The 13,394-nt window shown below is 45.8% G+C and overlaps 1 protein-coding gene across 3 annotated transcripts; it reads left to right on the top strand.

The window, feature by feature from the left end:
• Positions 1 to 7,118: 7,118 nt before the first annotated feature.
• On the top strand, positions 7,119 to 12,835 carry LOC133895768 (receptor-like protein kinase). 3 transcript variants are annotated; one of them, XM_062336270.1, is made up of 4 exons: positions 7,119 to 7,262; positions 7,643 to 7,733; positions 8,706 to 11,674; positions 12,183 to 12,835. In XM_062336270.1, the coding sequence occupies exons 3-4, from the start codon at positions 8,713 to 8,715 to the stop codon at positions 12,578 to 12,580; spliced, it is 3,360 nt and encodes a 1,119-aa protein (XP_062192254.1). In that variant the 5' UTR covers positions 7,119 to 7,262; positions 7,643 to 7,733; positions 8,706 to 8,712; the 3' UTR covers positions 12,581 to 12,835. The 3 variants fall into 3 exon arrangements, with proteins under 3 accessions (XP_062192254.1, XP_062192255.1, XP_062192253.1); XM_062336271.1 differs by having other exon boundaries at positions 8,664 to 11,674; XM_062336269.1 differs by having other exon boundaries at positions 7,643 to 7,957.
• The last annotated feature ends 559 nt before the right edge of the window (positions 12,836 to 13,394 follow it).

Raw genomic sequence — 13,394 nt, 5'->3', positions numbered from 1 at the left:
GGGGAAGAACTCCCTCCTCTCAATTAAAAAAAAACACAGAACTCCCATGACGACGAGCTGCTTCACTCCCAAATCCCAATCTCCCATGCCATCCGTGAACAGACTGTGCAGGTGTTGTGAGTGAGGCCGCCCACGCCCAGTAGATTTTTTTTTATTTCCAACTGGCGACTTGTTTAAAAAAATAATCATATCACCCACTGGGTTGAAAAAATAAAAAATACAACATTTCATTATTCTTAAAATTCAAAATACTATATAAATGGTTATGAAAAATTCTAAAAAAATTCTAACGTAGAGGATGCTACCACCAAGCTTTGACAAAAATTTTAACTAAAAGAGTTACATGTACAGTGAGAAAAAATATGTGCGAGAGCCGATGGCGATGGCCATCAACTTTGTGAAAAAACAATGGCCTCCACGGAACAGTTAGTACGCACTTCTTTCCGATCATAAAAAACTTATCGTTTGACTAATATACGATCAAATTTTTAAAACATTGACCGTAAATAGTTTTCAAAATATTTAGTTTAGAAATATAAAAATCATACATGTAGATTTATTTTGAAAAATACTTTCATAATATTATATTTTTATTAAATCTTATAATTAATTTTTAATTAAAAATAATGATCAAAACTACACATAAAAACCGTAAAAAATTAAAAACGATAAGTATTTATAACTAGAGTGAGTTATAAGCTACTGAAATTAGCCTATCTAGTTAGTGCGTTGGGTCGGTTGGCGCTTAGCGATCAGATAAGCTCACGCTTAACTAAAATAGCACGACAGCATATGATATACGTCATGTCACCCCCACTTGTTACATACATAATAGTTTTATCGTTTTTTTTTTTGACTGTGCTTATGGGATTTGTTAATTGTCGTTGTGATGTGAGGATGTTGCTATTGGTCATAAATACATCTTAGGAATCCTTAGGAATGACGCCACCGATTAATTAGTGTAACCAAAATAATCCATTCAGTCACGGAAGAGTGTCATTTTAAATTGTATGTAATCAACATATTTAAATTTTAACTATTAATATCTCTTTAATGATTGTAAATAAATTATTGAAAATAGTATAACTTAGATTTGTCTCACGTAGCAGTTTCATAATATTACAAATTTACTATAAATAAAGTTTAAACTAAAAAATTGATGATCAAAGTAATATGACAGTGACCGTATTAATATCTACAATGATGCTCTTTTGTGAATAGAGGCATTAGGAAAATTAAATTGCTCTTTGCTTTGAAGCTAACGGGTGGGTTGACTTCAACCTGCTAAGTGCACATCAAGATGAGGTCCCTGACCTCATTATAATTAGACATATCTACATTTTTATTGTAAAAACAGTCAAATGCAGGATTTGATTTCACAAGAAGAAAATTCATCTAATTTATTACCTTCTGATAGTGGAATGAATCACACGATCTTTATTGATTGAATATTCAGGATTACAACTTACAAATATATATCACTCAAGCTATCACGCAAAAGAGTGTGAACATACCATTCATGCATGCATGGGAAGATGTAAAAAAGGAAAGTCAAAGAGTTGCTCATGTGAACAGGCAAGAAGTCTAACACTCCCCCGCAGTTGAGAGGGGAGTTTGCCGAACATTGAGACTGGAGCGAAACTCTTGGAAGATCGAAGTGGGAACCCTTTGGTGAAGATGTCGACGTACTGAGATGACGTCAGGACATGCATAACACGGACGTCACCGAGGCCGATGCGTTCGCGAACAAAGTGCAGGTCAATCTCCACATGCTTGGTACACTGATGTTGGACCGGGTTGCTGGAGAGATAGACCGCGCTGACGTTGTCACAATAAACAACAGTGGCATGCTGAAGTGGACTGTGGAGCTCCATGAGCAACTGGCGCAACCAACAAGCCTCCACAACACCATTGGCGACAGCGCGGTACTCAGCCTCAGCGCTGGACTGGGATACTGTATTCTGCCGTTTGGACGACCAAGAGATAAGATTGTCTCTGAGGATGACCGTATAGCCATAGGTGGACTTCTGAGTGTCAGGGCAACTAACCCAATCAGCATTGGTGTAGATAGTCAAAATAGTGGTAGAGGTGTGGTGAAGAGTAAGACCATAATCAAGAATCCCCTGAAGGAATCTCAGCATGCGTTTCACCAAATTAAGATGAGGCTCATGAGGGTCGTGCATGAATAAGCAGACCTGTTGTACGGCATAAGCGATATCCAGACGAGTAAAGGTCAAATATTGCAGAGCACCAGCCAGACTGCAATAGTGAGTTGGGTCATCCACGGGAGCACCATCACCGGAGACCTTGGCATGTGTGTCGACTGGGGTGCTACAGGGCTTACATGCTGACATTCCTGCCCGCTCCAAGATATCTAGGATATACTGTCGCTGTGAGAGAAAAAGAGCATAATCACAATGATTAACCGTAATCCCCAAAAAATGATGAAGAGGTCCGAGGTCCTTCATCGCAAATTCCTGCTGAAGAGCCTCAATAGTGTGACAAAGAAGACTCAGAGATGAAGCTATCAAGATAATATCGTCGACATATAGGAGCAGGTAGATAGTATCCAGACCACACTGAAAAATGAATAAGGATGTGTCAGACTTGGCCTCCACAAAACCAAGAGACAGGAGGTGGGAAGCAAATCGACTATACCATGCTCGAGGTGCCTGCTTGAGTCCATAGAGTGACTTGTTCAATCGACACACATCATTAGGCTGAGCAGGGTCAACAAAACCAGAGGGTTGCACACAGTAGATTGTCTTAGAAAGCATTCCATGTAGGAAGGCATTCTTCATGTCGAGCTGATGAATTGGCCAGGCATGGGAGAGAGCCAATATAAGAATTGTGCGGGCAGTAGCGGGCTTGACGATAGGACTAAAAGTTTCACCAAAATCAATGCCGAGACTTTGGGTGAAACCACCAAGAACCCAACGAGCTTTGTAGCGATCATGAGAACCATCCGGCTGAAACTTGTGATAAAAGACCCATTTGTCGGTGACAATATTTGTGCCTGTAGGTCGAGGAATGATATCCCAAGTGTTGTTTGCCTGGAGAGTCTCAAATTCTTCAGTCATAGCAGTGCGCCAATTAGGATCATACAGAGTGCCACGGTACATCTTATGAATCGGTGAGAGGGTGGAGGCATGAAGGTTCATGCGATTAACCGGGAAACAAAACCTGGTCTTACCGCGAGTGACCATCTGGTGCTGGTTGGCCACTGATGGAATGGAGATAGCAACTTCCTTGCTGGTTCGACTAGCAGCAACCCGAGTCACAGGGGTAGCTGAACCAGAAAGAGGGGCCGCAGGACCTAGCGCCTGATGGGAAACAGGCACAACTGCCTAAGCAAGCGTGGGCACCTATAGCTCGTTCGATACATGCACCAGGGGTGGATTAGCGCCACCAGCTAGGCTAACATCCTGGGGCGTGGCAGCGATCGGCCCAACCCAAATTGGGCTGGCACAAGCGTCCACTGGATGGGCTGGAGGAATGTGAGTTTGGCCAGCTAGGGGGGAAAACCAGATGGGTGGCCAAGACGTGACCTGCTGGCAACAACCTACGGCCAGAGGCCAGCAGGGGCGGCAGGAGAAAGGCCCGCCTCGCCTAATACAATAGTAGAAGTGCCCCCTAGTGTAGCGCCGGTGCTGCTAGCAGCAGCCTGTGGTGGGAAACCAGCAGGGGCAGCAGCACCGTGGGAGGGACCTCTGAGTGTACCTGCACGGTTAGTATAGAAGGGAGGCAAAATAGTGTTGAGCTCGGTCAAGAAATCAAAGTCGGATGAAAGTGGGGAAGACACCTCAGAGAAGAGAAAAGAGGACTCATCAAACACAACGTGACGTGAGATGATGATGTGATTAGAAAAAAGGTCAAGACATATGTATCCTTTGTGATCCGAGGGATAGCTAAGAAAAACGCAGAGGGTGGACCGAGGTGACAGTTTATGGGGAGTAGTGGCGGAGAGGTTGGGGTAACATTTGCACCCGAAGACACGTAAATGAGAGTATGTGGGCTGGACACCATGTAAAGCGAAATAGGGTGTAGAAAAATGGAGTGTCTTTGTGGGGTGACGATTGATGAGATAGGTGGCGGTGTTTAGTGCTTCTACTCAATAGCAGGGAGGTATGCTAGCTTGAAAGAGAAGGGAGTGAACAATATTGTTGATAGAACGAATGATGTGCTCAGGCTTACTATTTTGTAGGAAGGTGCAGGGGCATGCGAGATGTAGTTGGACACCAATAGTGAGGAAGAAGGAACGAGCGGAGGAGTTATCGAATTCTCGGCCGTTGTCACATTGGACACTCTTAATGGTGCAGCCAAATTGCGTAGAGACATAGGAGAAAAAATGCGACAAAGTAGAGAAAGTGTCAGATTTTAGTTGCAAAGGAAACGTCCAAAGAAAATAAGAGCAATCATAAAGAATGACTAAGTAATACTTATAACCAGAGATACTGACAACAAGAGAAGTCCAAAGATCACAATGTATTAAATCAAAATTCCGAATGGCTCTAGAGTTGGAGCTAGGAAACGGAAGACGCACATGGCTACCAAGTTGACATGCATGACAAAGGAATTCTGATTTAGTACATGAGATGCCTGCAACGAGGGCGAGCTTGGAGAGGGCCTCATGACCAAGATGATCCAAACGCCGATGCCAGACAGTAGAGGAAGGAGTGTCGGCGAGGAGTGCATGCGAAGGAGGCGACAATGCAAACAGGGGGTAGAGCTGGCCCGAGCTATTGCACCTGATGATCACGTTCTTGGTTTGTATATCCTTCACAGAGAGACCATAGGGGTCAAATTCAACAGAACAATTATTGTCAGTAGTGAATTGACGGACATAAATGAGATTTTTAATAATATGCGGAAAGACAAGAACATTTCGTAAATGAAGAGGACGTTGAGAGGTAGAAAAAAAGTAGAACCAACAAACGTGACGGAAAGGAGAGACCCATTGCCAACGATGATGTTGGTTGGAGTAGAGGGGGTGGGTAGGGAGGAAACTTGAAGATTATCCTTGGTGGAAGACATGTGCGCGGATGCTCCCGAATCCATGTACCATGCATTGCTCGGAGGTGGGGTGATGGTCATGGTATTGAACAAGTTGGCGAGCTCCTGCTGGTCCCAGAAGCCATAGGCGCCAGTGTTGGGGGCAGGCACCATGGGCTCGGCCGATTGTTGCTGAAGAGGGCCCGGGAACAGCATCGACTGTTGGGGAAAGCTGGTGAAGAAAACATGCTGCTGTCCGGTGGGCAGATACAACCTAGCTTGGCCTCGCGGACGGGGCCCAAGCAGACCAGCGGAGGGCAGCACCAGACCGGGCCATATTTGGATGCTTCCGGTCCATGGATTATACAGAGAAGGCCAGGACTGGGCTAGGCCTCCAGGAGGAGAGCCTCCCAAATGGGAGTTGCCAGGGGCATAATTGGAGCCGGTAACCCCATTGTCGCGACGTCGATCACATCGGCAGTTACAACGAGAATTTTAGCCGCCACTGCCGGAGATGTACTGGCCGCTGCTGGTGGAGTTAGATTGGGCGCTGGGGTTGCTGGGCGGACCGCCGCCTATGCCGTCGCCGAACGAGGAGCCCTGGAGGTTGGCTCCAGGTTGGCCGAGCTTGGAGCCCAAACCGGTGCTAGCAACGAAAGCTGTAGAAGGCGCACCAGGCTTGCTCTGCATGGCTATTTCTTCGAGAAGAAGATCTGAGCGCACATCGATGAAGGTGTGAAAGGGCCGCTGGTGCTTGAGGATCGAGGCCAGATGAGAGAACCTCTCATTTAATCCACGAAGAACGGATAGCACGAGTGTTCGATCGGCGATCGGTTCACCCAAATCAGCGAGAGCGTCGACCATTGGTTTGAGCTAGCGGCAGTAGTCCGTCTCAGAGAGATCCCCTTGGACAAAGTTTCGGAACTCAGCGTCGAGGATGAGAGCGCGTGTCTCCTGGTTGCTGAGAAACTGTTGCTCAAGACGAAGCCACACCTCACTAGCAGTGGCGTTGAGGACCATTATGATCTCAAGAAGTTCGGGAGAAACTGTGATGTAGATCCACGAGTTCACGGTACAATCCATGCAGCACCACTCCTCGTCGTCCAGAATGTCGTCGGAGAGGACGTGGTCAGGAAGAGCGTACTTGCCGAGGGTGTTGAGGAAGAGGCCGCGCCAGTGGCTATACTTCGTGGAGCTGGTGTCGAGGATGATGGGGACCATTACACGGAAGTTTTGCACGGTGACGGCCTGTGCGTGCAGGGTCGCCATGGAGTTGGCGAGCACGAGGGCACGGGCAGCCACGGCCTCAGCGTCGAGGCGACGTTGCTCCTCCAGGCGCGCGGCCTCAGCACAGCGCTTAGCCTCGGCGCGCTGTGCGGCCTTAGCGCGCGCAGATTCAGCGCGCTCAGCCTCAGTCACAACCATGGCAGCGAGTGGAAGAAAGACAAGGAAAGGGGCAAGAAAGCGTGCAAAGAGAGCACGGCGGAGTGGAAAGTGGATGTCTCGTGCAGGAGAGCAACGAGACGGGGAAGAAGACTGGCGAACGAATGTCGCCGATGACTGTTTAGAGGGGCGGAAGCAAGGTCGCAGAAGCGAACCTATCTGATACCATGATAGTGGAATGAATCACATGATTTGTTGTTGATTGAATAATCAGGGTTACAACTTACAAATATATAGCACTCAAACTATCACGCAAAAGAGTGTGAACACGCCGTGTATACATTCATGCATGCATGAAAAAATATAAAAGAGGGAAGTCAAATAAATACTCGTGTGAATATGCAGGAAGTCTAACACCTCCATTTTTATTTACTTATCATCAGCTTTTCATTTACCATAATAATTTTGATCTTGCGTTTTTTCTTAAAAAAGTTTATAGATACTTAAACTTTTTTATCGTTAAATTCATCGTGAAAATATAATTTATTAATATTATAAATGTGTTTGTAAGTTTTTTTATAAAAAACGAAATGTCAAAATTGTTACGGTAAAAATTGATGATTAAGTAAATGAAAACTGAGGTGGGATAAACTGCCCGCACGAGGTCATGTCGCTGTCGTGTGCTGCCCCCACCCGCACTTGCCAACTGCTGAGGTTAGAAAGGCAGAGACGTGTCTGAACGATTTCCCACTTCCTGCTCATCCTCCCTCCCGTGCTGCCTTTCTCTTCTGCCATGGATGGTGCTAGTAACCATTAGCGCGGCACCGACCTTGCTCTCCGGACACCCATTCCCCAGGAGCTTCGTCCGCGAGCACACGGTTACTCTGGTACGCGCTGCTCTCCTCTGATCTCGCATGCAGTTACAGTCTACTTCCTGCGTTGGTTAGAGAAGAAGTGATGAAATTGTAATCTTTGCTTCTGTGGAACCGTCGCTACCCCTGATTCAATCATGCCGATGCTTGTAAATATTGAATACTACATTTCACATTGTATGCTAGCAGTGCCCTCAGTTCCGGATTCAATCCTGCTGATTTAACATTACCGCCAGAGGTGGCCGGCGACGCAATCCCCCAGTGGATGGGGCTGCCGCCATGCCGCAATAGTCGACGCGCCAGCCAGCGTCTCCGCGTCGTGGTTGTCGTGGAGCGCCTGGGGGTGCTTTATTGGTTATATCCAGCTGATGATGGGTTCTTCATTCGGTGCGCAGGTGGGGATTGCGTCGCCCTGCGGGACGGCAGCTCCTGCTTCTTCTGCGCCGAAGTTAGTCGCCGCGTCTGGCCTCCGGCGGTGGCGGCAAGGTGAGTCTTTTGTTGTCGTTTTTTGATCGTTGGCTCGGTTCTACTTCTCTCCCTGTTCTTGCCCTTGTTGGGGATTTGGATTGGTAGGGAGCTATCTCAAGCTTAAAAGAAGAAGAATAATCTGGAGACAAATCGTGGGATTTTGATTGTATAATTATCGAGGCATGCCGTGAAACAACTGCATCGGCTAAAAGAAGAATTTTGGAGCCCCAAACTGAATTGATGTAAGCTTCATCCGTCCGGTGTAAAGAGTAAAGCCGGGTTATTTCACCTCAGTTTGATTGTTTGTTTATGTTCTCCAACTAGCACAGCTTGTTCCAAGAACGTTATACTTGTCATATAGTGACATATGGTAATGAAGAATTGTGATGAGAATCTGTGTTTTCTGTGATACGTTTGGTGATTAGGTTGGATGCCGTTGAGTAATAGTTTACTTCATGTTTAGCACTATCTAGAATGTCGAATGAGATTTGAAGAAATGCTTCCACCTTCGAGTTCAGATCCCATCTTGCGAATTTGTGTAGCATAGGTTGAACAGAAGAGTTTCTTTGTCATCTTTTTTCGTGTAAGTTGGTCACAGTTTCTACTTTCTAGCCCCTTTTAGGAAATGTGTTTCGGTTTGCTACTTTGCAAGGGCTTTTGGGGAATCATCTGATCAAAACTGTTCCTTCTATCGCTCCTAGCATTCTTTAGGATTGAGTTTGCCATTGGGCTTTGGTTTTGCCGTCTATGCATTTTGCTTCTCCGCCATTCTGATTATCTAAACTACCTGTGGCCGGTAGGTTTATTTCAGGATCGATAGCGTCTGGCAGTTTCGGTCTAATTAATTATACCAATTTATGATTCTAATATGTGGTTTTATAAGAGAAGATACAGCACTACACGTTTGTAATCCATCATTTGATTGCGCTTTGACCTACTTATATACAGGAGAAAACAATTTTCAGCTGTGTTGTATGCAAACATTTTCAGGGATGAAATGAGGCTGGTTTTCTGGCAATGGTTTTTGGTATTCTTCATGGTAGTTTCGTCATCGTGGAGTTTGAGTTCAGATGGCCTAACTCTTCTTGCTCTGTCCAAAAAGCTCATACTGCCGAGTTCCATGAGCTCCAACTGGAGTGCTTCTAATGCAACTCCTTGTAAATGGAACGGAGTTGGTTGCAATGAAAGGAATAGAGTGATTTCTCTTAGCCTATCGTCATTGGGAGTTTCAGGTTCACTAGGTCCTGAAATAGGGCTTCTAAAGTACCTGCAAGTTCTCAGTTTATCTGCTAACAACATATCTGGTTCGATACCTCCGGAATTGGGCAACTGCAGTATGCTTGAACAATTGGATCTGTCCCAAAATTTCCTTTCTGGCAAAATACCAGCATCAATTGGCACCCTCAAGAAATTGTCATTGCTATCACTGTACTACAACTCTCTTAGTGGAACTATACCAGAGGAGTTGTTCAAGAACCAGTTTCTAGAGGAAGTGTACCTCCATTACAATCAGCTCAGTGGTTCGATCCCCTTCTTGGTTGGTGAAATGACAAGTCTTAGGTCCTTGTGGTTGCATGGGAATATGTTGACTGGAGTTTTGCCGGGTTCAATCGGCAACTGCACCAAATTGGAGGAGCTCTATCTACTCTATAATCAACTAAACGGCAGTCTTCCAGAAACCTTGGGTAATATCAAAGGCCTCAGGATTTTTGATGCCACTAGCAATAGCTTCACAGGCGAGATCTCTTTCAGTTTTGAGAACTGCAAGTTGGAAATATTCATCTTGTCATTCAATAATATAAAGGGTGAAATCCCATCATGGCTGAGGAATTGCAGGAGCTTGACACAACTTGCGCTTGTCAACAATAGTCTGTCTGGCCATATTCCAAGTTCTCTTGGTTTACTGAGCAACCTCACTTATCTTTTACTTTCTCAGAACTCCCTGTCTGGGCCAATCCCTCCTGAGATTGGTAACTGTCGGTCACTGTTGTGGCTAGAGTTGAATGCAAATCAGTTCGAGGGCAGTGTTCCTAAACAGTTGGCAAATTTAAGTAACTTGACGAATCTCTTTCTGTTCGAAAATCGACTAATGGGAGAGTTCCCTGAGAATATTTGGGGTATCCAAACCCTTGAGAGCGTCCTTATTTATAGTAACAGTTTCACGGGGAAGCTACCTTCAGTGTTAGCTGAGCTGAAGTTCCTCCAGAACATTACATTGTTTGATAATTTCTTCACTGGAGTCATACCACCGAAGCTGGGTGTTAATAGCCGCTTGGTTCAGATAGATTTCACAAATAACAGTTTTGTTGGTGAAATCCCGCCAAACATTTGTTCAGGAAAAGCATTGAGAATTTTGGACATGGGGTTTAATCATCTCAACGGTAGCATCCCATCCAATGTTGCGGACTGCCCAAGTTTGGAGCGAGTCATCCTCCAAAACAATAATCTCGATGGGCCTATTCCACAATTTAGAAACTGTGTAAATCTAAGCTACATAGATCTGAGTCACAATTCCTTGGCTGGTAACATTCCAGCAAGCTTCGGCAGGTGTGTTAATATTACTGATATAAACTGGTCAGAGAACAAGCTTTTAGGTGGAATACCACCTGAAATTGGAAATTTAGTGAATCTGGGAAGACTTAACCTCTCACACAACAGCTTACACGGTTCGTTCCCTGTGCAGATTTCCAATTGCTCCAAGTTGTATTCACTTGATTTGAGTTTTAACTCATTGAATGGTTCGGCACTCAGTACAGTAAGCAACCTGAAGTTTCTTTCACAGCTACGGTTGCAGGAGAATAAATTCAGCGGAGGCTTATCTGATTCTCTCTCGCGCTTGGACATGCTTATTGAGCTGCAACTTGGTAGCAATATTCTTGGGGGTAGTATCCCTTCATCTTTAGGAAGGTTGCTAAAACTGAGTATTGCCTTGAATCTTAGTAGCAATGGTCTAGTGGGTGATATTCCACCACAATTGGGTAATTTGGTGGAGCTGCAAAGTTTAGATTTGTCACTTAATAATCTTACCGGGGGTATTGAGACATTGGGGAGACTACAGTTTTTGCGTGCCTTGAATGTTTCATACAACCAATTTACTGGACCAGTGCCAGGTAATCTTCTAAAGTTTCTGAAGTCCACGCCAAGTTCCTTTAATGGAAATCCAGGCATATGTATGTCGTGCAGTGCCATTGATTCTTCTTGCAAGGGAGATAATGTCTTGAAACCTTGTGGAGCATCGAGGAAAAGTAGAGTGCATGGCCGACTCAGGATTGCTCTCATAGTTCTCGGTTCATTGTTTGTTGGAGCAGTTGTGGTACTTATAATCAGCTGCATCCTTTTGAGGTATCGAGATCCAAAAAAGAAAAGTGAGGAATCTGTCAGTACATTGTTTGAAGGATCATCTTTTAAATTAAAAGAGGTTATAGAGGCCACTGAAAATTTTGACGACAAGTATATCATCGGTACAGGTGCTCATGGAACTGTTTACAAGGCGACCCTGAGGTCGGGAGATGTGTATGCCATAAAGAAGCTTGTGATTTCTGGACGCAACGGTTCATACAAAAGCATGATCAGAGAACTGAAGACACTAGGTAAAATTAAGCATAGAAACTTGATAAAGCTAAAACAATTTTGGTTGAGAAGTGATCATGGGTTCATACTGTACGATTTTATGGAAAAAGGAAGCCTTCATGATGTTCTGCATGGGATTCAGCCAGCACCAGCTTTGGACTGGTGTGTGCGGCATGACATTGCACTTGGTACTGCCCATGGATTAGCCTATCTTCACGATGACTGCCGCCCTGCCATCATTCACCGTGATATTAAGCCAAGTAATATATTGCTGGACAAGGACATAGTGCCGCATATCTCAGATTTTGGCATTGCAAAGCTCATGGATCTGTCTTCTACTGCTCCACAGACCACTGGAATCGTCGGCACCATTGGATATATGGCCCCAGGTATGGTTGAAACTATGCATGATGCGTAACTGTTTCTTTTTCTTCATTAGCATGTACGGTTGATTGTAAATTTAGGATTGTGAAATGTCTCGTGTAGTCTAGGGCAACTTTTGAAGTCTCCATGTACCAGAATGTTCCAGTAATCTCAGTGCGAACATATACATTAGCAGCTACATCTCAGAGTTTTTTAAAGAACATAGAATATCATGGAAAACCTTATAAACAATCAATCCATCTCCACATGGAAATGATCTGAACCTTCCTACTTAGTTGATGGGACCATGAAACAAGCTAATCTTGAAGCGTTTTCAGTAATCTTGCATGTACAAATTTTCTCAAGCAAGCATTCTGTAATGATTAACTTTTCTCTGAAAATCTATTTCATAAGATACTGTCTTGTCATTGTTCATATGAAATGATTTTCTGGTGAACTTGCCTTTTTTAAACTATGAATTTTGATGTTTAGATTACACTGGTACGTACCTAATGGCTGTTTGCTGTCCTGCAGAACTGGCGTTCTCCACCAGGAGCAGCATCGAGTCCGACGTGTACAGCTACGGCGTGGTGCTGCTCGAGCTGCTCACTAGAAAGAAGGCAGTGGATCCCTCATTCCCTGACAACATGGACATAGTCAGCTGGGTGTCGTCCACGCTGGACGGCACCGACCAAATCGAGGCCATCTGTGACCCGGTTCTCATGGATGAAGTCTACGGCACGGTCGAGATGGAGGAGGTGCAAAAGGTCCTGTCGGTAGCCCTCAGGTGCGCCGCCAGGGAGGCGAGCCAAAGGCCGTCCATGGCCAACGTCGTGAAGGAGCTGACGGATGCGCGGCCTCCTGGTGATGCCGGGGGGTCGGTCTCGAAGTCGAAGCAGGGGAAACTGGGCTCCCAGAGCACCTCGTACTGACAGTAGGATTTCTGATTCAGCCTTGTTGTAACTCGCTAGTGAAATGTTGTATGTATTCCGTTCTTATATATACTGCTCTCCATGATTGATTTACAGAGGGTGCAGAGGGAGAGAGCTCGGTTTTGATTGGGAAGGTTGAGTGATCGATCATTCCTGACCAGATGCTTTGTGTAGTTGTGCTGTGCCTTGTGCGCATGGGTTGCGCTCCTGTAAGAAGGATCTGTGCTGTTCTTGAGGAACCTGTATCTTGTAATTCGTGGCCTGGCCTCGTCCTGTTCTTGGTGTCCTGCTGAATCTTTACAGCGGATGCGACACGCTAGCGCTTCTCTGAACGGCGAGATAGGATGACGGGAGGCGATGGCGCGGTGGAACGAGCCTGAAATAGCCTGGGAGGTCAACGTCTGTTTTACCGTACACTGTTCGCCAGGCGGCTCAGCGCTCACGCTCCGGGTGGAGGCGGAGGTTTGGGCCCGTCCATCGGAAAGGCCTGGGCGTGCTGGAACTGGAGTTTTTTTTATTTTTATATTTTTTCGAGTTTAAATTTAAATAAATAGATTCCCGACGAAAAGATTTGTAAAAGTAGGCGTCCACCGCCCTCTCAGAGGGTTGCAGCCCTCTCAGAAGGCGGGTACGGGTGCTAACCGCCCCCTGAGAGGGCGGTAGGCCTTCCCGCCCGGGCCCCACAGCTAACCGCCCTCTCAGGGGGCGGGTAGAGGTCCTTACCGCCCCCTGAGAGGGCGGTAAGGGCGCCTCCCGCCCGCCGCCCCGCGCCGGCCCCCTGCGCCCTGAGTCTATATAAACCCCAAAAATTGGA

The sequence above is a fragment of the Phragmites australis genome, chromosome 16, assembly GCF_958298935.1.
Source record: "Phragmites australis chromosome 16, lpPhrAust1.1, whole genome shotgun sequence".
NCBI classification, from domain to species: Eukaryota; Viridiplantae; Streptophyta; class Magnoliopsida; order Poales; family Poaceae; genus Phragmites; species Phragmites australis.
Note: the sequence above shows the minus strand (reverse complement) of the source record. Positions and strands in the feature narration are given on the sequence as shown.

What these genes read in the sequence shown, in the direction of transcription:
- LOC133895768 (XM_062336269.1), top strand. An exon ending in CATTGGATATATGGCCCCAG is followed by an intron (nt 11,675 to 12,182) that starts GTATGGTTGAAA and finishes GCTGTCCTGCAG; the next exon opens with AACTGGCGTTCTCCACCAGG.